Raw genomic sequence first — 20,717 nt, 5'->3', positions numbered from 1 at the left:
CAGCAGGGAGAGACTGAATGGTGGGTCTGACTCTGCGGAGCAGATGCTATGTCTCTGCCTCCAGAAAAAGCCTCCGGCAATCCAACTGGACATCTCTGTTCTTTTCCAGCGCCTTATGTGACATACCTAAATAAAGACCCATCGGCCCCGTGCTCTCTGACTGATGCACTAGATCACTTCCAAGTGGACAGCCTGGATGAAATCATCCCCAATGACCTGAGGAAGAGTGACCTGCCTCCTCAGCATGCTCCCCGCAACATCACTGTGGTGGCCGTGGAAGGCTGCCATTCCTTTGTCATTGTGGACTGGGACAAAGCCGCCCCAGGAGATGTGGTCACAGGTGTGTTCTAGGCAGATATCAGAGTTCCCATGATCTGTAGGTGGGAAATGTGGAGAATAAAGAGTGATGGATGAGTGGATGGATGCAGGCATGGACGGATGGTTTGGGATGAATTGGGTGGACGAATGTAGTTGTCTTCCTTCAACAGGATGAAATAGAGGCAACGATGGAGGCCTCATGCGATAGTGTAGGGAGTACTGGATGAAAGTCAGAGGTCCTAAATCCTCGTTCCAGATTGATTTGCATGATCTGGAGCTCAGTACTTCATCTTTCTGAGCCTTGGTTTCCCCATATGCAAAATATGACTACATTTCTAATATCCTGTAATCTTGCAAATGGCCAGGGAGTCTAGCTAGCCCCTTGTAGGATCAGATCCTGCAGTGAGCGTGATCACGAAGCTCCCACTGTGTCGCACAGCTGTCCCTTGTTGGAGTCAGCCCTGGGCTTGTGCCTCTGCCTCTTTCTCTCCTTTCATGTCCACTGGGTGCTTCCAGACCAATCTGGGTGCTTCTCAGTTCCGTATGTGGGAATTGGCGGTGATAAAAAGATGCCCAAGGATCTTGAGGCTCCTTGGCCTCTGAGATGTTTAAGTTCACTCTGCCAAGGATATATTTGAAGGTACATCTTGAAATGTAAGCTCTTACAGAAAGAGAATTGATATTTTCTTTGAATAGTCGCAACTTTTTTTCTGGGCCTCTGAGCTGCGTAAGAGGAAGAAATACGTATGCATGTATGTGGCTTTGTATGCCTCTGACTGTGAGGTAGCAGTTGCATCAGAGGTCAGAGTTCAACATTCTCTACATTGTTGTGCTAGCGCTATTTGTATAATTCAAAATTTCTAGTGCTTGCTCTGGTGTTCCCAATATTATATCTTACAATGGAAAAATGTGTCCAAGAATATCCAAAGAGCATCTTCCCTTGTGGAATTTGTACAGGGGCACAAAAGCCGGAATAAGGGACACAGAAAAGAAGGCTTCTGGGTGTTCTGCCAGGTGAGACTGAAGGGCCCAGGGTGCAGGGAGGTTGTGGGATTGAGGAGTTTGAGTCTTTAGCGGAACTAAAAGTCAGTCCCGGGAAGGTGCGACATGGACCAGCGTGAAGTCCAGGGTGTTCCGAACAGAATGGAAACCGTCAATGGAAGGAGGAAAGCTTGTAATCTAACAGCAGAAAATCTTTTTATTAATTGAACACACCTCTGTGAATGGTAATTTTTAAAAGCAAGCAAGAAAGCATACAGAAAAAATAATTTAAAACCTTACTTTAAGCAGTTTAGCTTTTGACCTCTTGCGTCACAGATATTACTTAACATGAATATCTCACTGTGCCCTGATTCAAGGGGCTTCTAAGAAGCAGTGGCTGCAGGATGAGCGCATTGGCCCCGTTAAACATGCTTAAGGGTTCTTGCAGCGAAGAAGGAGCTTTCAGGAAACCCCTAACAAGTATCTGACTTAATTCAGACGTGATTTCTGTATCGTCCTGTAGAGGGCAGGCTTCTGAAACACGCATGCCGTCTAAGGTCATCAGTCCAAGCCGCTTAGAGCTCCCTAGAGCCTCTGTGTCCTTACATCCACCACCCTGCACCTCATCCAAAATGAAAACTCAGAGCCCTAATCAAGAGTACTCACGACACCAGCATAAATAATATGGATGAGGTATTTTTAGGGCACTCCCAATACAGAACCGTGCCAAGGCCTGTCAAGCTGATTACTGTGGAACAGTGCAGCACATGACGGCTCTGTGGTGTGGGGAAAAGACTCCACAAGGCTCAGAGAGAATGGCGGTGGCTCTTCATCCATTGGTCAACCCAGCACCTGCTCTTTCACCTGCGGAACAATGAAGTGGATACATCCTGAACTTAAACAAAGCATCACATTATCAGATCCCCCTGCAGGGTGTTCGAATCCTGCAGGCAACATGCATGTTGCATGCTCTGCTCATTTTCACTTGCCATTCCTTCTTTCACAGGCAATCAAGTCAATGTGTAACGAGATGGTGCCCAAACAGTGTGAAACTCCTAGAATTCCTGCCCGCAACCTGTTGCTTTCCCAAATCCCTCCTGATGAATGAAGTTATTACTTTATTAGGAGTGATTCTGTAGGAAATCACCAATGTGATGACCTCTTAGTTTTTCAGGACCATTTCATCAGTCGCTTTCAGGACTGGTTTTGATGAGAACAGAAATCAGGAGTTACGCTGTGCTCCGCAAGCACATTATCAAAACCCCAAAGCCTTCAAAACCCAGACACAGGATCAGCTGAGAGACCAGAACCTCACATGGGAAGCACAGGGTTCTGACGGAAGCCAAAGATCCAAGAGTCTGAGCTTTGCCAGCTCCATTGGAAGCCGGGTTTCCGTGGTACATGTGTGATCTCTGTCCCCTCCTGGGTAGGCCATTGTATGCAGCACAAGTCAAAGCATGCGGTGCTTGACTACACTGTGCCAGAGGGGGAATGCCATGGGGAGGGCAGCAACACTTCCCAGGTTCTCACGAGGGCTCTCCTCCAGGGGACAGCGTGGGAAGGGCTCCAGGGCCCAGTTCACCTGACTTCCAGGCCCAGCTTGCCCATTTGTTAGCTGTGTGATACTAACCAGTGGTCAGAGGGTGCTAAATGTAAAATCATGTGTCCCTCTTAGGTGCATTCAATGCTGTTGATCTTTTCTTTCTTTTTGACTTGCGTGATCTCTCTCATTCTCTTCATCTCCTTGCAGGCTCGTACAACATTCAGTGGTGGAATTTCTCAAGGCTTGGTCCTAGGGCCCCTGTTCCTCTGGCTCAGTCTTCTCTGCCCTCAGAGTCTCATCCATGCATGTGGTTTTAATTCATCTCAGAAATGAGTCATTGATTTATATCTCAAGGCCAGGGCATCCTCTGCTCTGAGCCCCAAATAGTAAAATCAGATGCAAATGGCAAAATCACTTGATGTCATCACTGGGATGTCTCCAGAGCATCTCAGACTTGGTGTGTAAAAAGTCAGACTCACAATCATTCCCATTCCCAGATCTGGCCCTCTTTCCCATCTCAGAGAACTGTCCCACTTTCTACACACTGGCTCAAGCCTGAACCCTTGGAAGCATCTTCAAGTCTCCTATCTCAGTTCTATATTCAACTCATCATTAAATCTGGTCAGTGTTACCTTCTGGATTCCTCTTGAACCCATCCATTTCTCTCCATTAGGTGCCAGGCTCATCTGAGCTCTTGCTGTCTCTCATCTGCTACTGTAAGAGCTGTCTACCTAGACTGTCCCATCCACATCTGCACTCCCGCACCCAATCCATTCTGCATTCTGCATTCTGCACAGAAGAGATGTGTTGAATATGCAGACCCAGTTGTATAGGGTTAATGTCTTTAATGCCTTTCCCTTTCTTTTCGAATGAAAAGCAAGAGCCTAGTGTGGCCCACGAGTGCTGCCTATTTCCCACCCGTGCTGCTTCAGCCTCAGCTAATGCCACCCATTCCCAGCACTTGTGGTTTCCAGCCACACCACCTCCTCCTGGGTCCTCCCGCTTCAGTGTCTTGCCCAGGATTCCCACTACCTGGAATCTGTCCCACCTCCTACCACACAGCTTACCTGCTTCTTATCCTTCTGATGTCAGCTTCTTCTCTATGATCCCAGGGAGGCTCTTCGTGTCCTCCACGGTGGGAGAGCTCCCCCCACACCCTCTCACAGCACTGTGGGCTGTTCCTGCAGAGTGCTCAACCCAGATTTATAATTCTGTTTCTCAGTCAACCCTGCTGCTTCGTGAGCTCCTGGTCACCACTTTATCTCCAACACTTAGTATAATGTCTGGCAAATAGTAGTTGCACAATAAATATTTGTTGAATGAATCAGTAAATGTGAACTTAGACAAGACATTTAAGCCACTGCTAAGACTCAGTTTCCTCATGTGTCAAAGTGAGGAAGGCAATTTCTACATACTAGGATCGTGAGGATTGATCAAGGTCAAATTCATTTGAAAGTATCTAGTTAGCATAATGCTTGGCATGAAGGACGTGCTTGACAAATGTTTTCTCTTTCTGTGTACACATAAGAGACCTAGGATGTGGGACGCACTGAGCAGTGGGATGAACTTCACTTTGCCTCCTGGGACAGCTGTAAAAGCTGGGCTGGTGTCAGGGCCAAGGGTGCACCTGCTGAGGTCTATTATTAGCAAATAAGACAGGGCAGGTTGGAAAATAGAAAGAAGAGTTGCCTGACTGCTGTGATTAGACAGCAAGGGCAAGGGCAGCACAGATACTTGACAGTAAGAAATCCCAAGACAGCCTTCACCAAGTGGGTGTGGGAGCCTTGGGAGTCTGGAGTCTCTCAGCCCTACGCACATGCACAGCATCTGCCAGCAGCGTGCTTCGTTTCTTGTGTAGGGCAGTGGTATACTATCTCACCGTGAAGTTCTTAAAGACGTGTGTGGAGGGCACTGCTTTTTTCTTCTGCTTCTCTTTTCTCTATATGGTCAAGATGAGATGTGATTAGTTCTGAGGCCATGGGGAAGCCTGGGGAATGAGCCAGAGAAGTAGGAGGCCAGCAGGTCATCAGGAAGTGTCTTAATTTTGTCATCCCCATCTGGATTCGGCAGAAGGTACCAGCATTACATCCCATCCTGTCCCACGGTGCTGCATGCGCTCCTTCCTGCAGTTCCCACAAGGAGCTGCGTCTGCAGCTTCGCCTCACTCCTGTCCTCAGTGGATTTCATCTTTTGTGTGACTTGGTTCCTTGATGCCCATTGGGTTTTTCCCTGTCTCCATTTTCAGGTTACTTGGTTTACAGTGCATCCTATGAAGACTTCATCAGGAACAAGTGGTCCACTCAAGCTTCATCAGTAACTCACTTGCCCATCGAGAATCTAAAGCCAAACACGAGGTACGATGTGTCAGTCATTTCGAAACACAAGATGAGACCTGTGTGCATGATCACTGATACGCTTTGGTTGGAAATGAAGAGAGGAATCAAAATGTTTTTATGATTTCTTTGAATAGTCTGTTTAGCTCTAATAGAATGTCAGTGCGTGCTTACCATAGTTCATATACGTTTCTTAGAAGAAATGACTGTATGTATTGTCATTGTTAGGCTATTGTGCTTATATCTTCCTCCCTGTTTTCCTAAACACTACCTACCATTAGGGAAAGAAAAGTTGTTCTCTGTGTTGAAAGAACTGGTCCATTTTTAGTCCCCAGTATTGTGGTGCTAGGCATCATAACCTTCCTATGTGACAATGGAGCAGCCATCACTAAACACTTTAATGAACCGCCTCCCAAACTCTATGATGTAGAAGTTCACATCCTTCAAGAAAGATGCATTTTACACATTAGTAGAGGTTACACGCAAGTCTTCATACAGTAGGCGTGGCTGGCCAGAGAATCATTTTGGAAGCCAGAGTTTATGGCCCTTGGCACGAAATAGGCAAAATTGGTTCCCAAGAATACAAAGAGACTGACGGTTCACTCCCCTTTTATGCTGTCTGGTTCTGGTGGCAGTGACCCTCTGAAAGCTCCCGGGTGCGTGAGCATGGGAAAGCACCAAGCACCTGATGGTCCAGAGCGGTGTGCTGGTCAGCTGGCTCTCGGGGGAAAAAAATTTCCTGGTTGATAACCAAATCAGAAAGGCTTCTGAACAAGCTGTGAATTTTCCTCAAGACATTTTAACATGCCATTTGGGCTCACTTGAGCTGAGCTTTCATAAATTATTATGAATTTCGGGATTTGGCAAATAAAAAAGCAAGTAGTAAACCAAGAAGCTGAGAAAGCGCTTGTTTTTACTTTTCCTTAATAGTAATGGAAAATTGATGTTTTAATCAATTAGAAGATGCGAAACTAACAAAATTGGAGAGAATGGAGTCAATGCCCTTTTTTTTTGGTCATGTACAGAGTGCCAATGCTTTTGTAGCACAGCCTCAGTATCAAAAGGCCGAAAGAGCCCTTCCAGAGGCCTTGCCACAGAGCTCCTTACAATAGAATCTGAATCACAGGCTCCTGACTCGCTGAGTTCAGTGTTCTTCCCACAACTTTTGCTGCCAGACTGATGTTGAGTTTTGACTCATGTCAGGAGATGGTTACGTAGGGTGACGGTTTACTTATTCTTTTAACAGGTATTATTAGAGAGTGTGTGCGGCTCATCCAGTCAGTCTTTACTGCACGTTTCCTGAGCGCAAGGTGGAATATCTGGGCTGGGCTGGAGAAAATACACATGGCCCTGCCCTCAAGGAGTTTACGGTCTGATAGAAGAGGCAGATTTTTTAAAAACCAACATCAATATAAACCTCCTTTAGTGCGTGTTGTGAGGGAGAGGTCCACCATGCTCTGAGAGCATGTAACGGGGGGATTTTTTTCTGAGCTTGGGTGTAGAGAAGGGAATTTGAACCATAAGAAGCAGTCATCCTGGAGAGAAGGTGGTACTCCCAGCAGGGAGGATGCCTCAAAGAAGAGTGTTTCCTAGGAAGCAAAGGAGGCTGTTTTGGAGGAAGGGTGAGGGGAGGTGGAACAGACGGTGCCAGAGGCCCTCGGCTTGGCTCCGAACACACTCAGTGCGTTGAGACAGAGGAGGAGCAGCAGCTGCTAATCTCTCTCTGCCACGGGGCTTACCTGCTATGCGCTCTTCTGGTAGAGTTGCTGGCTGCTCCTCCTGCATTTCCTCAAAACGCTTCTGAGCAGCTGCTAAGTTTTAGAGCTAGGGAAGTGCAAGTGTGAGGTAAGGATGCTCCTTTTCCGCTGTGTCGCCGGAACGCTGGTCATCTCTGAACTCACTTCGGTTGTCTCAGTCCTCATGGGGCCTCTCTTGGAAAACCAGCTTCCGGGTCAATGCAGAGGCCAGAGCATGAAAGTGAGCTTTGGTTATTTACAATTGGATCTTGCTTTTGACTTTAAGTGAGCATCAACTACCTTAGTCACCAGACAGATGCCCAAAGAACTCTTTGGAGTCTGCATATTTTAAGTCCTTACTTAAAGCACACAGACTTGTCACGATTGAGGCTGTTCAAAAGAAGGTGCCAGAAGCTTTGCGGCATGGATTTCTTTTGTTACTTGGCTGAGGCAGAGACTATTCAAAGTATGAAATGTATACTTTAGTCCATCGAAAAAGTTTCATGTAGGTTTTAAAAATGGAATTTTACTTTTTGCACAATTTCATGTTGTTTTTCAGCTCAGCGTATTTAAATTCCCTTTGACACCTTAGGTGAGGTTCTAATTGGAGTATGTCTTTGGAATGGTCACATGTGAGTTTCTGGAGGCCCAGAATTATTGTGTCAACAGGGGAGGTAGATTTGGAGAATATTTAGGTTTCAGTGTCAAAACAAAACTGATACAAACAGATCCATCTGAATAGTCTCCTCAGCCCATCAGTCACCCTTCTGCCACCTCCTTGATGGCATAGAGGCAACTCCCTCCATGGAGTTGACTACTCAGCAGAAGTGTCCCATGGAGCCCCTGAATATGCATTCTTCCTTATGTTTTAAATTCCTTTTTTTAAGAAGAAAAAAAAAAGTAACTGTAAAGTTTGCCCAGGACCGCAGATGTGTGCCAAACCCATTGCTCAAACTGCCTGCAGAGTTTTGCCTTAAATAACTCCACAACCACTACATAAAGTATGTGTAATTGGGAAAACACGAGCTGCTGAGTGAATTGAGATTTGGAAACTCATATGTTCTTAATTGTGCATATCTTTTTATTTAAATTGCAATATAAAAGAATACTCCTAAATAAGATGCAAATGGGCTTAAGAAGACTCATTTTACCCAATGGCTTTTCTTTGCTTTCTGTTTAATCAAACCCAAAGTAAAATATCTCTGTTCTGAGGCCAGAGACTGCCTTGGTGATCCAGCAGTTCGGAAGGTTTGAGGCCAGGGCTGTTGGTGCAATAGGCCTGATAACCCTTTGCTCTCTGAATATGAATAATTCACTTTTTAAAAAGGTAGTGCATTTTAATTAGTACATAGAATCTGTGTGCCTGACTTAATCAAAGAATTTTATAACATTTAAGTGTGACATTCTTACTGGCCAAAAGCTAGAGAAGAGGTCCCTTGTGAACTCTCTAAAATGACAAAGCCACAGAGCCACCAGGGATTTTTTTTTTTTTTTGAGTTGGGGAGTTGGAGTCTTGCACTGTTGCCCGGGTGCAATCTCGGCTGACTGCAACCTCCATCTTCCAGGTTCGTGCACTTCTCCTGCCTCAGCCTCCCGTAGCTGGGATTACAGGCACCCACCACCACGTCCGGCTAATGTTTTGTATTTTTAATAGAGACTGGGTTTCACTATGTTGGCCAGGCTGGTCTCGAACTCCTGACCTTGTGATCCACCCACCTCAGCATCCCAAAGTGCTGGCATTACAGACATGAGCCACCGCACCCAGCCAGGATTCTTTACTTTTCTCTTCATTCTTTACCATTCTCTTCATTCTTTACCTTGCTTCAGCAAGTAGCTAAGCACTAAAAGAGAACATAAAATATTTAGAATCAAGAGGTGAAGAAAACACAAAGATTAAGAGTAGATACAGTGGGACACAAGTGTGGTGTTGGGCTTTATTACTTCTCTAACCACCATTCTCTTTCTTTTGCTAATAAGAATGCAAATTAGATGCTTCAACACTCAGTCTCCCTCCAGATGAGCTGGTTGACTCAGGCAGTGTGCTTTCCACACATTCTCTGCTCCAAGACAAAGTTTAGCCCTACAGAAAATCCTCTCTCTCTGGATCTTTTCCCCTTCCCCTTCTTGGACTTGTTTCTCTTTCCTTGAGGCACAGAAGCTCATAACTCAGTGACTTTTAAGGTGGTCCCTTCCCAGCTCCAAAGCTAACCACAGGGTTTCTCATGCACTGAAGACACCATTGTCGTGTCAGGTCTACTGAGGAGTTAGTTCATCCCGTCCAGTTCATCTTCTCCCTTCCACCGTAAGTTGATGGTTGCTAAAGCAAATGTCCTGCTCTTCTACATGGACTCCAGGGATATAATTAGGTTACAGTTTGAATTCTGCTTTGTAGTGTTTTGCTCTGGTACCTTTTCTCTCTTGGGCTGTGGAACTGAAGCAGAGATCAGTCTTAAACCAGAGGAAGAGCAGGGCTAGAGGAGCGTCTCGCCAGGGATGAGCTCGGGAGAGCCTGCGCAGAGCAGGGATGGTCCTGATGCAAAGGAACGTGCAAGCAACCTGTGTTCTAATATGTCCCTTCTATTGCCATTAGAGCGAAGGAACGCATGCTCACTAAGCGACCTATGTGCTAATAATGTCTCTTCTATTGCTGTTAGCATGAAAGAACACGTGCTCATCAAGTGACCTGTGTGCTAATATGTCCCTTCTATTGCCATTAGCCATGTGTCTCTGCTATGTTAATTGTATTATTTAGGAAATTTATTCAAAACTGAGGAAGTTCAGAAAAAAATATGAAGACTTACTGGAGTATGCATTCGTAAAAATTAGAACTCAAAGCCTGCCACAGCTCAGGTGTTTAGAAATTTACGAGTCTGTTTCATTACATAGAAATCAAATGCATGTCTCTTTCAAAACATGTTTTCTTCCAATTTCAGGTATTATTTTAAAGTGCAAGCACAAAATCCTCATGGCTATGGACCTATTAGCCCTTCGGTCTCATTTGTCACCGAATCAGGTATGAAGGACTTCGCATTCTAATGTGTTTTACTTTTCCAAAAAATGAAATAAATAATCTAGAATGATGACTACAATAGAATAAATCCTTACTTTTCTATTTAATGAGCTCACGTTGGATATCTGTTTCTAAAGTAAACATTATTTGCTTTGTGCTAGGGTAAAACTTGAATAATAAAATTAAAAGTAATTTTCACTGGTTCTCTGAGAACAGAAAGGTCAAATTCCAATGAAAGGAAAAAAATCTAGATTTCAGCAACATGGGAAAGATAAAGTTGACTCTGTCTGTACAAAATTTAGTTGCAGAGATTTAAAAAAATTATTGCAATCACCTGAAGAACACACATGTCATGTGACCTGACAGGCAGTTGCTTCTCCAATGAGTCAAGTCATTGGATGCCCCTTTAGTAGAAGGCAGAGATGTCTGTAATTAGATATCTAATTAAAGATTGAGAAGTTAATTATAATATCATTGTGAAGTTAATTACAATATCATTGAGAAGTTAATTACAATATCATTTAGTCTTACAAACAGTATCATTCGGAGCATGCCCTTGCATTTTGGGGTCCTGTTGGGCAGAGCTCTCGGTCCCTTCAAGAAAATGTTCCTGGGCAGGGGTGGTGGCTCATGCCTGTAATCCCAACACTTTGGGAAGCCGAGGTGGGAGGATCTCTTGAGACCAGGAGTTCCAGACCAGCTTGAGAAACACAGGGAGATCCTGTCTCTACAGAAAAATTTCAAAATTAGCCAGGCATGGTGGTGTGCGCCTGTAGTCCCAGCTACTCAGAAGGCTGAGGAGGGAGGGTGGCTTGAGCCCAGGAGGTCAAGCTGTAGTGAGCCATGATCACATCACTACCCTCCAGCCTGGGTGACAGAGTGAGACCTTGCCTCTGAAAAGACAGTTCCTATGGCCTATGTCTAAGGCAGCACATGCAGAGCCAGCTACCATGACAATTCTTGGCCTAGAGACTTTTCCATGTAGGAAGCCAAGCTGAGTTCAGAGCAACCCAGCTGAGCCAGCCCTGCACCCAGCTTCCATTTGGCTAGATTGCCTTCTACATGCAGCCTGATCTCAGAAAATGGGTCACTGGAAGATTATTTTTAAGTGTAATTATTTAAAAATCTACTGAGTCAAAATACATGGAAAAAATACAATCTTTTCTAAGAATATGCTTTATACCAGAAATGTAGGCAAAGGACCTCAAACATGTTTTCATCTATTTATTTAAGAAATTCGTTTCTTTGGTAATTAAGAAAGAGCAAGAGAAAACTATTATTTGTGGTTAATTTGTTAAAGTAAGGGATATGTCTGTGATTATGACTGCATTTCCTAAAAACAAGGTGGACCTTGGCAGCTGTCAGAATTAACATGAAAACTTTTTTTTCAAAATTCAAATCCGAAAAGCTATCGAGAAAATCCCATCTGAAATCTTTCTGAGAGTAAAAGTGATATACATATAACTTTGGGAAATGCAGTGTAGTTTTGAAAAAAACAGCTGTCGTCTACCTTGTCCTCCAAGAGAAACTTCTGACTCATTCTTTATGGCCTTCAAGGCATGGGTGAGGAAAATTCAAGGCCCCACCCTACCCTCTGAATAAGAATCTCTCTAGGAAACACTTTCAGTGAACTCCCAGAGGAGCCTCACCCACATGAAAATTGGACAGTTACTTGCTCTGGTCGTCTTCCTTTATTCCATCAGTTTATTCAAGTTTCTCCTTCATTTTGTGCTACCCTGCTGAATGTGGTTAGGTGAGCAGCAGGAAAATTACCAAGTAAGTGAATTATGGCATTTGCCAAACATAACAACCTGAAAATTAACATAGAAAGTAAATGTAGTGCGTGACACAGGCTGCGCCACGAGGTCAGGTTTTGCTGTCTGTGCTGGTGTCATTGTGTTTGTTTCCCTCCACCTGCCCCGGGGTATTTTGGACTTTCTTGGCAGATGGTTGAACTTCAGTTCAGAGAAGGGGAGCAAAGAAAGCATTGGACACTTACGGCGATGGTGTGCCCCTCTGTTTTGTGGATAGCAGAGGATTTCAGAACAAATGATCTGTACAAAGGGTAGCCTAGGGAACTTTGGGGGTGATGGAAATATTTCGCGTGGTGATTTTGGCAGGATTCTATGAACCTATGCAGGCATGAACATTCACAGGATATATACCCTAAAAGAGCAACGGACTGTATGATAATTAAAAAAAATAATAAAAGAATGGTCCAGATTTACCTAGTTCGTGGCATTTATAAAAATGTACTTTTTCTAAAGCAGGATTCTTTAAAAAGCTAGTGTCATATTCTCTTAAATGGCACTACTTGGGCTAAGGTTGAGACATGTTTTACATTTGTTGAGGTATAAATGGCATACAGTAACCTGCATATACTTGAAGTGTACATCTTAACATATTTTGAGTTACGCTGAAGCCATTGCCACTGTCAAGATAGTGAGCACATCTGTCTCCCCGACAGTTTCCTCCTGCTACTGTGCAATGCAGCCTTCCCAGGCCCCTTCTCTTTCCAGTTTATAGGCAAACATTCATCTGTTTCCTGTCACTGTAGATTAGTTCACGCTTTCCAGATTTTGATGTCAGTAGAATCATACAGTGTGAACTCCTTTGACTGGCATCTTTCACCTAGCGTAATCATTGTGAGATGCATCTAAACCGTTGTGTGTATCAGCAGTTCACTCTCTTTCACTAGTGAGCGGTGTTTCACTGTATGGCTGTGCTGCCGTTTAGCTAGTCAGTTCACCTGTTAATAAACACTTGTGTTGTTTCCGCTTTTTGACTATTACAAACAAAGATGCTATAAACATTTATGTGGAAGTGCGTTGGATGGACATGTTTCCATTTCTCTTGGATAAATGACTGAGTGGAATGAATGGATTGTATAGTAGGTATATGCTTACCTTTTTAAGAAACCACCACACTATTTTCTAAAGGTAGGCCATTGTTTTAAATGAGTACTGAATTATTTTGTAATACCCAATATCAAAACTTTATTATTTTCAGGGATCCACCGCTTCTAGGTAAATAGCAACACATTAACTAGAAAACAGTTTTCTCAAAAGGAAATGTTCAGAAAATAAAAACAAGGAAAACGTTGGCATCTATCAAACCTTATTTTTTTCTTTATTCTGATTTAGCTCTTTCAATTATAGTAACTATTTAAAAATTGCATGATTGTGAAATATGATACAAAGTCCATTATTTCTTTTTCATTCTGCAGACAATCCTCTGCTTGTTGTGAGGCCCCCAGGTAAGTTTATCTTCTTGGTAATCTGGACATTCCGATAATCAGGTTGAATATTGAATATGAGATGGCTGTGATTACTCACAATGAGAAAGTCTAGACCATTTTTGCAATTTCCTGTCAACTTCAATGCTTTCCTTGCACTCTTCATCCTGACCTTCTTTACTCTATGGGAAAGAATGACCTGGGATTTTTTAAATAGAGCCATAGCAATCAACATCTATGAAAAAAACATTATGGAGTAGCCAGTCCTATGAAATAGATACTTTATTTCCATGACTCATTTGAATATTTTAAATCACTGAAAAGATAGCAAAAGGCAACAAGGAAAATAACAAGTTTTACTGTATTTTTCAAGCAAACTGAGAAAGCCTTGTTGCTTAAATGCAAAACGGATCTTCTGAGTGACAAGAAGTGGAGTCTCTACAGAGGGATGTGGGGACAGGATGGCATGCCTCAAAAGACCAAATCTGCCATTACAGCTTATTTTCCTTCCATTTAGAGGCTTTTCTTAACTCTGAGAATCCTCTGTTGAAATGTAAATACTTTAAATATGTTCAGGTAAACACCCCAAATATACTTTAGTACTGAAAAAGACAGAGAAAGAGAAGGAGAGTGGAAACACTTTGCTCAAAAAAGCCCTGCAAGGAGGGGAAAGCCCAGGGAGGAAGTCCAGCTTCCTGGTATTGTGTGACAAGACACACTGTGGACTGCTTACTCTCAGCGGCTGTGCTTTGTATTGTCAAGGTGGTGAGCCTATCTGGATTCCATTTGCTTTCAAACACGATCCCGGCTACACGGACTGCCATGGACGGCAATATGTGAAGCGGACGTGGTATCGAAAATTCGTGGGAGTTGTTCTTTGTAATTCTCTGAGGTATAAAATCTACCTCAGTGACAACTTGAAAGGTAAGTCTTTGTGGATGGTTGGCTGTGGAAGGTATGGGACATTTTGATTTTATCATGCACTAGCTTGTCACCACGGGTGCATCACAATGTTTACGAGGGCTGGAACTATGATTGTGGCTCACTCTGCCTCAACTACAAACCAGTTTTATAGATTCTACTTTGAGAATACTCGTTTTTACACTGGCACCCTAAAACTATTTTAAAAGATTCACTGTGTTGGCCGGGCACAGTGGCTCACACCTGTAATCCCAGCACTTTGGGAGGCCAAGGTGGGCGGATCACTTGAGGTCAGGAATTCAAGACCAACCTGGCCAACATTGTGAAACCCCATCTCTACTAAAAACAAATAAACAAACAAACAAACAAATGAAAAGTTCACTATGTCTTAGGAATGACATAGTGACTGGCTATGTCATTCCAAAATTCTGTTAGAAATCTAAGGCGCCTTTTTTTTTTTTTTTGCCACTAATACAGTAAATAATGAGTATGAGCGTGAGCTGGAATAATTGAGGAAAAGTTCCCTTTCTAGCCCCTACCAGAGCCACAGCTTTACAGAGAAAAAATGTAAATGGTGGAACATGTATCAGCAGTAATATTTGTTCTGTGTCCTAATAATAATCACATTGTTTTCATCACGGTTTAGATTAAAGCAAAGAATAATTCGAGTGCCTTGAGCTACTAACACTTCTAAAAGTGATTTCTATTCAGCTGGGTTTTCACTCACCTACCTACATAGCAAACTTGTTTTTTATTTTAAAACTTGCATAACTTTAAATTTTTCAGTGTAGAGATTTTACAAACTTTACCTCAGCTGGTCTACATTTTGTCATTGGTCAAAAAAATATTTTTAATTTTTGTTTTTTTCTTGATAGCAGTGATCATTTAAAAACAGTGTCAAAACAAAGTCCCCCCTCTGACCCCAACCCTAGCAATTTCTGTGTATATGCTTCTCCCAACAACCACTCTCTGTCTGCCTGTCTCTGTCTCTCTCACACACACACTCTGTGCTCTTTCCTTTCTCTTCCACCACTGCCCTTTTCCTCCCCTGCTTCAGCATTCCTAGGAGAGGCTGCCTAACCATATGTCATATCCCAGGATTGGGAGACACAAGTTTGTCCTACTGTGCAGCTGTGGCTCAGGACCATGGACAGCGTCTCATGCCACAGGCACGCCCATTCCTAGTTACGCATGACAACGTGTGTACCTATGCAACAATCTTGCATGTTCTTCACATGTACCCCAAAACCTAAAATGCAATAAAAAAAAAGAAAATAGATTCTTCTATTTGAATAAACCTTCCTGCCTTTCATAATTATTTCATGATACTTTCTACAACTACCATAGTTTTCTTCATTCTTTTTTTTAGAATTAAGAAATAGAAAGGTCTACTCAAAACTGCCTATAATGTTAATGCTGTAGTTCCCACTTACTGTTCATTTAGTATTTAGTATAATTTGATCTTGCTGAATTCTTACATTTATCAGATTGGTGCTGTTATCACCATTTTCAGACATGAAAAGTGTAGCACACACAGTTTAAGTCATACGCTCAATTCAAACGGTCTCCAAAGTTTGTGCAAACTTCTAACCAGTTCTGAAATTCTGTACATAGTTGCTGACTTAATCAATCCCTTCATGCAGATACCTTCTACAGCATTGGAGACAGCTGGGGAAGAGGTGAAGACCATTGCCAATTTGTGGATTCACACCTTGATGGAAGAACAGGGCCTCAGTCCTATGTAGAAGCCCTCCCTACCATTCAAGGTAATACAAACAAATGCCTGATATATTACCCTGGGAGGTGGGAGAGAAGGGTTAATAGTGGGGGAAATCCATAGTAGGTCTGCCTTTCCCTTGTCATGTGAAGATGGATGTTGGGAGCACTTAAAGTCATAAAAATAAAAATAAAGAATCAAAAAAATACTCCTATTATATATGGCTGAGGGGGTGAGCCTCAAGGAGGTGGGAGAATGGCATGAAGAAAGGTACAGGGAAGGCAAAGATAAACACACATGCAGACCCACTGTGATGTTTCAGGAGGTAACCTATAAGCTGTTTGATTGTGGCATTATAAGGTGAGGACAAATACACTAATCTCAAAGGTTAATGATGTAATGTTATTAACTCTCTTGGTCTCCAAATGAATAAACAGAACAACTGAATACAGTCTAGCACCTTTTTCATTATGCACTCAGCTCTGAGTGATCAGGCATTTTCAAGATACGAGATGTTCTGATTTGCTAAATTTTTAGATTGGAAAAAATACTGTAGGTAGCTGCATGAATTACCCATTTGCAAAAATTAAAATACAGTGTAATACACAAAACAGTAAAATAAGCATATTAGTTAAGGTTCTTTCATCCAAAGAAACAAACAACCAACAGGCTCTATTTATCTATCTATCTATCTTTCTATCTATCTATCTATCTATCTATCTATCTATCTATCTATCTGTCCGTCCGTCCGTCTGTCCGTCCGTCCGTCCATCCATCCATCCATCCATCCATCCATGTATTATCTGTCTCTACTTATCTATCTCTCTAGCTATCTATCATCAGTCTATCTATCCATCCATGTATCCATCTATGTATGTGTCCATCTATTTCTCTATCCATCAATCCATCCATCTATTATCTATCATCTATCCATTCATCCATTTATCCATGTATCTATCTACCCATCTATATATGTATGTATGTATCTATCTATTAATCTATCATCTATCTACATCTACCTATCCATCCATTTGTCTATCCATCATCTATCTATCTATTCATCTATCCATGTATCTACTCAACAATCCATCCACCCACCTATATCTATCTGTCTATCCATCTATATATCCATTCATTTATCTATGTATCCATCTGTCTATCCATGTATCTATCTACCTACCCATCTATGTATGTATGTATATATGTATCTATCCATCTATCTATCCAACTATCTATCCATCCATATCTGTCTATCCTTACATCTATTTATCAATCATCCATCCATCTATTCATCTGTTTGTCTATCCATCATCTATCTATCCGTCCATCTATCCATGTACCTACCTATCTATCCATCTATCCATGTGTCTATTTATGCGTCTATCCATCCACCCATCCACCCATCCATCCTCCTATATCTATCTATTGATCTATCCATCCATTTGTCTATTCATCTATCTATCTATCATCTATCCATTCATCCATTTATTCATTTATCTATGTATCCATCTGTCTATCTAATCTATCTATTCATCCATCTGTTATCTATCTATTCACATCTATCCATTCATCCATCTATACATCCATCCATCCACAAATTTATCATCTATCCATTCATCTACATATGTATGTATTATGTATTTATGTATGTATGTGTCTATCTATCCATCATCTATCTATTCATCTATCTGATCATCCACCTATTTATCTATCTGTCCATATCTGTCAATCCTTACATCTATGTATCTATGTATATATCTATCATCTATCTATATCTGTCTCTCCATCTATCTATCCATCCATCTGTTCATCTGTGTATCTATCTATCATCTATCTATTCATCCATCTATCCATGTATCTACCTATCTATCCATTTATCCATGTATCTATTTATCCATTTATCCATCCATCCATCCATACATACATACATACACATATATCCACCTATATCTATCTATCTATCTATCTATCTATCTATCTATCTATCTATCTATCATCTACCTACCTACCTACCTTCCTACCTACCTATCAATCAATGGACTTATTTTAAAGAACCAGCTCACACAGTTGTGGAAACTGGCTAGTCCAAAATGTGTAGGGTAGGTTGTCAGGTTGGAGATCCAGGGAAGAGTTGACGTTGCAGTTCAAATCCAAAGGCTGCTTGCAGGCAGAATTACCTCTGCTTAGGGGAACCTTAGTCTTTTTCTATTCAGGGCTTCAACTGATTGTATAAGGCCCACCCACATTATGGAGGGTCACTTGCTTTACTCAGTGTGGTGATTTAAATATTAATCTTGGCCAAATGCAGTGGCTCGCACCTGTAATCCCAGAACTTTGGGAGGCTGAGGTGGGAGGATTGCTTAAGCCCAGGAGTTTGAGGATGAGGCAACATAGTGAGACCCCATATCTACGAAAAAAATTTAAAAAAAAATCCAGGTGTGGTGGTACATGCTTATAGTCTTAGCTCCCCAGGAGGCTGAGATGGGAGGATTGCTTGAACTGGAGACGTCTAGGCTGCAGTGACCTGGAGGTGACCTAGTGATCTAGAGGTCTAGGCTGCTTTTGGGTCAGAGCCATTTGCTCTGTCCTACAAGCCTGTCTTGGTTATCTGGCTCCACTGGAAGTGGGTCACAGCCTGGGCAACAGAGCAAGACCCTGTCTCCAAAATAAAGAAAAAGGAATAAAATAACAGATGTTAATCTCATCTAAGAAATACTTTACAAAAACACTTAATGTTGGATCAGATATGCAGCCTAGTCCAGTTGACACATAAAATTAACTATTACAACAAATCTACAAAATATATCACCTTTCTTCATTTTTTCTGGGTCTTACAGTCCCCCGGGTTTACTAGTGCCTGCGTTATCTGTATTCCATGGTGTCCCTGTGACTGTGATCATGGGACTGACTGAACAGAGCTTTTGGGTATTCAGCACACTCACTGGTGGAAGGGCAGGCAGCTATCTATTTGGCAAAAGTAAACAGGGCCAAAAGTGTGAGAGCAGTTACTGAGTTTCTAGAAAAATTTTGAGAAGATTGGGGCATCCCTTCTACTTTAAGGGATAAATGGTCCGAAATGCTACAGGATTTCTTTGAGAGATTTCCTTGAAAGGTCTAAAAATCTACCCGAGAGTCCAGGAATTAAACCTTGGAGGATAAAGGTAAGTCGGGGGCCCTGAGCTCTCCAAGGATGGGGCAGGAACCTGTCCATCCGGGTCAGGGCCTGCCCAGCAGTGAGTGTTAACCAGCAACTGGCTAAAATTATCCTCTTCTGTGGGGAGAGAGCGATCACACCATCCTAGCTGTGTCACACGCATGTGGGGACAGGATGGTCCCTACACATCTGCTTGGGATAAATAAATACTTTACGCTTAGTCACTGGGTTCCTATGGAGGAGACCTGAGCTGGTCCCCAGCTCCAACACGGCCCTCAAGTTATGGCTGGGCTATCCCATGAGGCATAAGAGACCCCAGGCTGGGGTCGGGGCTGGGCCTGAGGTCCTGGCCCTTACCCAGGGCTGTGGCAACTCCTCACAAAAATGGTTCGGTTTATTCGGAAGTAGCGTTGTTTCCCAAGAGCAACTTACCAGAGGCCTTCTGACTGAAGGAGGCTGTAAGGATGAGTTTTACCTGTTGGTTCAGGGGCCTCTGACACGTTTCCCTTCTCCTGTTGCTCTTCCAGGCTACTATCGCCAGTATCGCCAGGAACCCGTCAGCTTTGGCAACATTGGCTTTGGAACTCCCTATTACTATGTGGGCTGGTACGAGTGTGGGGTCTCCATCCCTGGAAAGTGGTAATCACAGGACAATCGTGCTGCAAGCTCGCCCTGCCCATCCCCACCAACTAAGTCGCACTAGGGGCTGTGAGCAAAAATAGCCAACGTGCCCAGCCCTGCTGCCTCAGGTGCCAGGAAGGCCACAGATGGACACTGGCCATTCTGGTCATCTCAGTCTGGAACTCAGTGCCACTTCTTGGCATGGACAATGAACAGGATTCATTTTGCTGTTAACTTTGCTTCTTCACTTTTTTTTGTTTGTAATAGCACATTCCAGAGACATGAGACACCAGCTGCTGACTCAGTGTGATTTCCAGACTTTTTAGGCATGACATTCGGACACTTCGGTATTTCCAGGAGCAGCATATGCATGCTGTTCTTGCTTCATGGAATGCTACGTGCTTTCTGTTTTTCTCATTTTGGATTTCTCCAAAACTAGCTGAACTTAAGCTTTAGGTTCCTTTTTATGCAGTAGAATGGAATTTCTAAAAACACCACCAGAGAAAATAAATATATCTTACTTGAGATTTATTCTATGGACTCACCCACTACTACACTAAATGTATCAAATCTTATTTGTAAATTCTCAATTTTGATATATATATGTATATGTGCATATACATATCCTCACTTGTCTGCAAGAATATTGATTAAATTGCTAAATTTGTACTTGTTCACTAGATAAATGTGTGTGGGACTTTTTGGGCAAAGTGCTGTATAATAACATCTTTTAGAAGCATCCAGAGATATGTACTATGCATACTTTAGCAACAGGGGAAGGTATATATTCTTTTTGTGGGTGCTGTGGGGCTCTGAAATGATGAGGAGAATAAGATACTGTCAGTATCAGTACGAGAACTGGCCACACCATTGACAGCTGCACAACCAGGTGCATTCTACCTAGGGCAACGATCTTTCCACATCCAGGTGGAAAATATATTTGTTGCCGCCATGGAGGCATATCCAGTATGTTCCAGATGGATAAAGATTTTAGGTCCCAAATGATTTAAAAGTCTTGTTTTAAAGAATCCTTTTGGTCTTTCCTTCTTATTTCAATATCTGCTCATTGAAATGGAAGCATCTTGCCTCTCTTGACTGTAGTACAAGAGAGTTTATTTAAGACATTTCATTCTGATTATTTAAAACAC

At 42.5% G+C, this 20,717-nt stretch overlaps 1 protein-coding gene across 3 annotated transcripts in view; it reads left to right on the top strand.

Annotated features, from left to right (window-relative positions):
* The window catches only part of FNDC1 (fibronectin type III domain containing 1), a 101,794-nt gene extending 81,539 nt beyond the window's left edge, over positions 1 to 20,255 (top strand). For all 3 annotated transcript variants that reach the window (XM_039467945.2, XM_039467946.2, XM_074397184.1), the window contains 7 exons: positions 110 to 340; positions 5,088 to 5,196; positions 9,845 to 9,924; positions 13,148 to 13,177; positions 13,919 to 14,080; positions 15,721 to 15,843; positions 19,476 to 20,255. In XM_039467945.2, coding sequence (XP_039323879.2) covers positions 110 to 340; positions 5,088 to 5,196; positions 9,845 to 9,924; positions 13,148 to 13,177; positions 13,919 to 14,080; positions 15,721 to 15,843; positions 19,476 to 19,591 — 851 coding nt within the window. In that variant the 3' untranslated portion in view covers positions 19,592 to 20,255. The remainder of the gene's footprint in view (positions 1 to 109; positions 341 to 5,087; positions 5,197 to 9,844; positions 9,925 to 13,147; positions 13,178 to 13,918; positions 14,081 to 15,720; positions 15,844 to 19,475) is intronic.
* Positions 20,256 to 20,717: the final 462 nt, after the last annotated feature.

This window comes from Saimiri boliviensis, chromosome 4 (assembly GCF_048565385.1).
Source record: "Saimiri boliviensis isolate mSaiBol1 chromosome 4, mSaiBol1.pri, whole genome shotgun sequence".
In the NCBI taxonomy this organism is placed as follows: domain Eukaryota; kingdom Metazoa; phylum Chordata; class Mammalia; order Primates; family Cebidae; genus Saimiri; species Saimiri boliviensis.
This window is presented reverse-complemented; position numbering and strand designations above follow the sequence as displayed.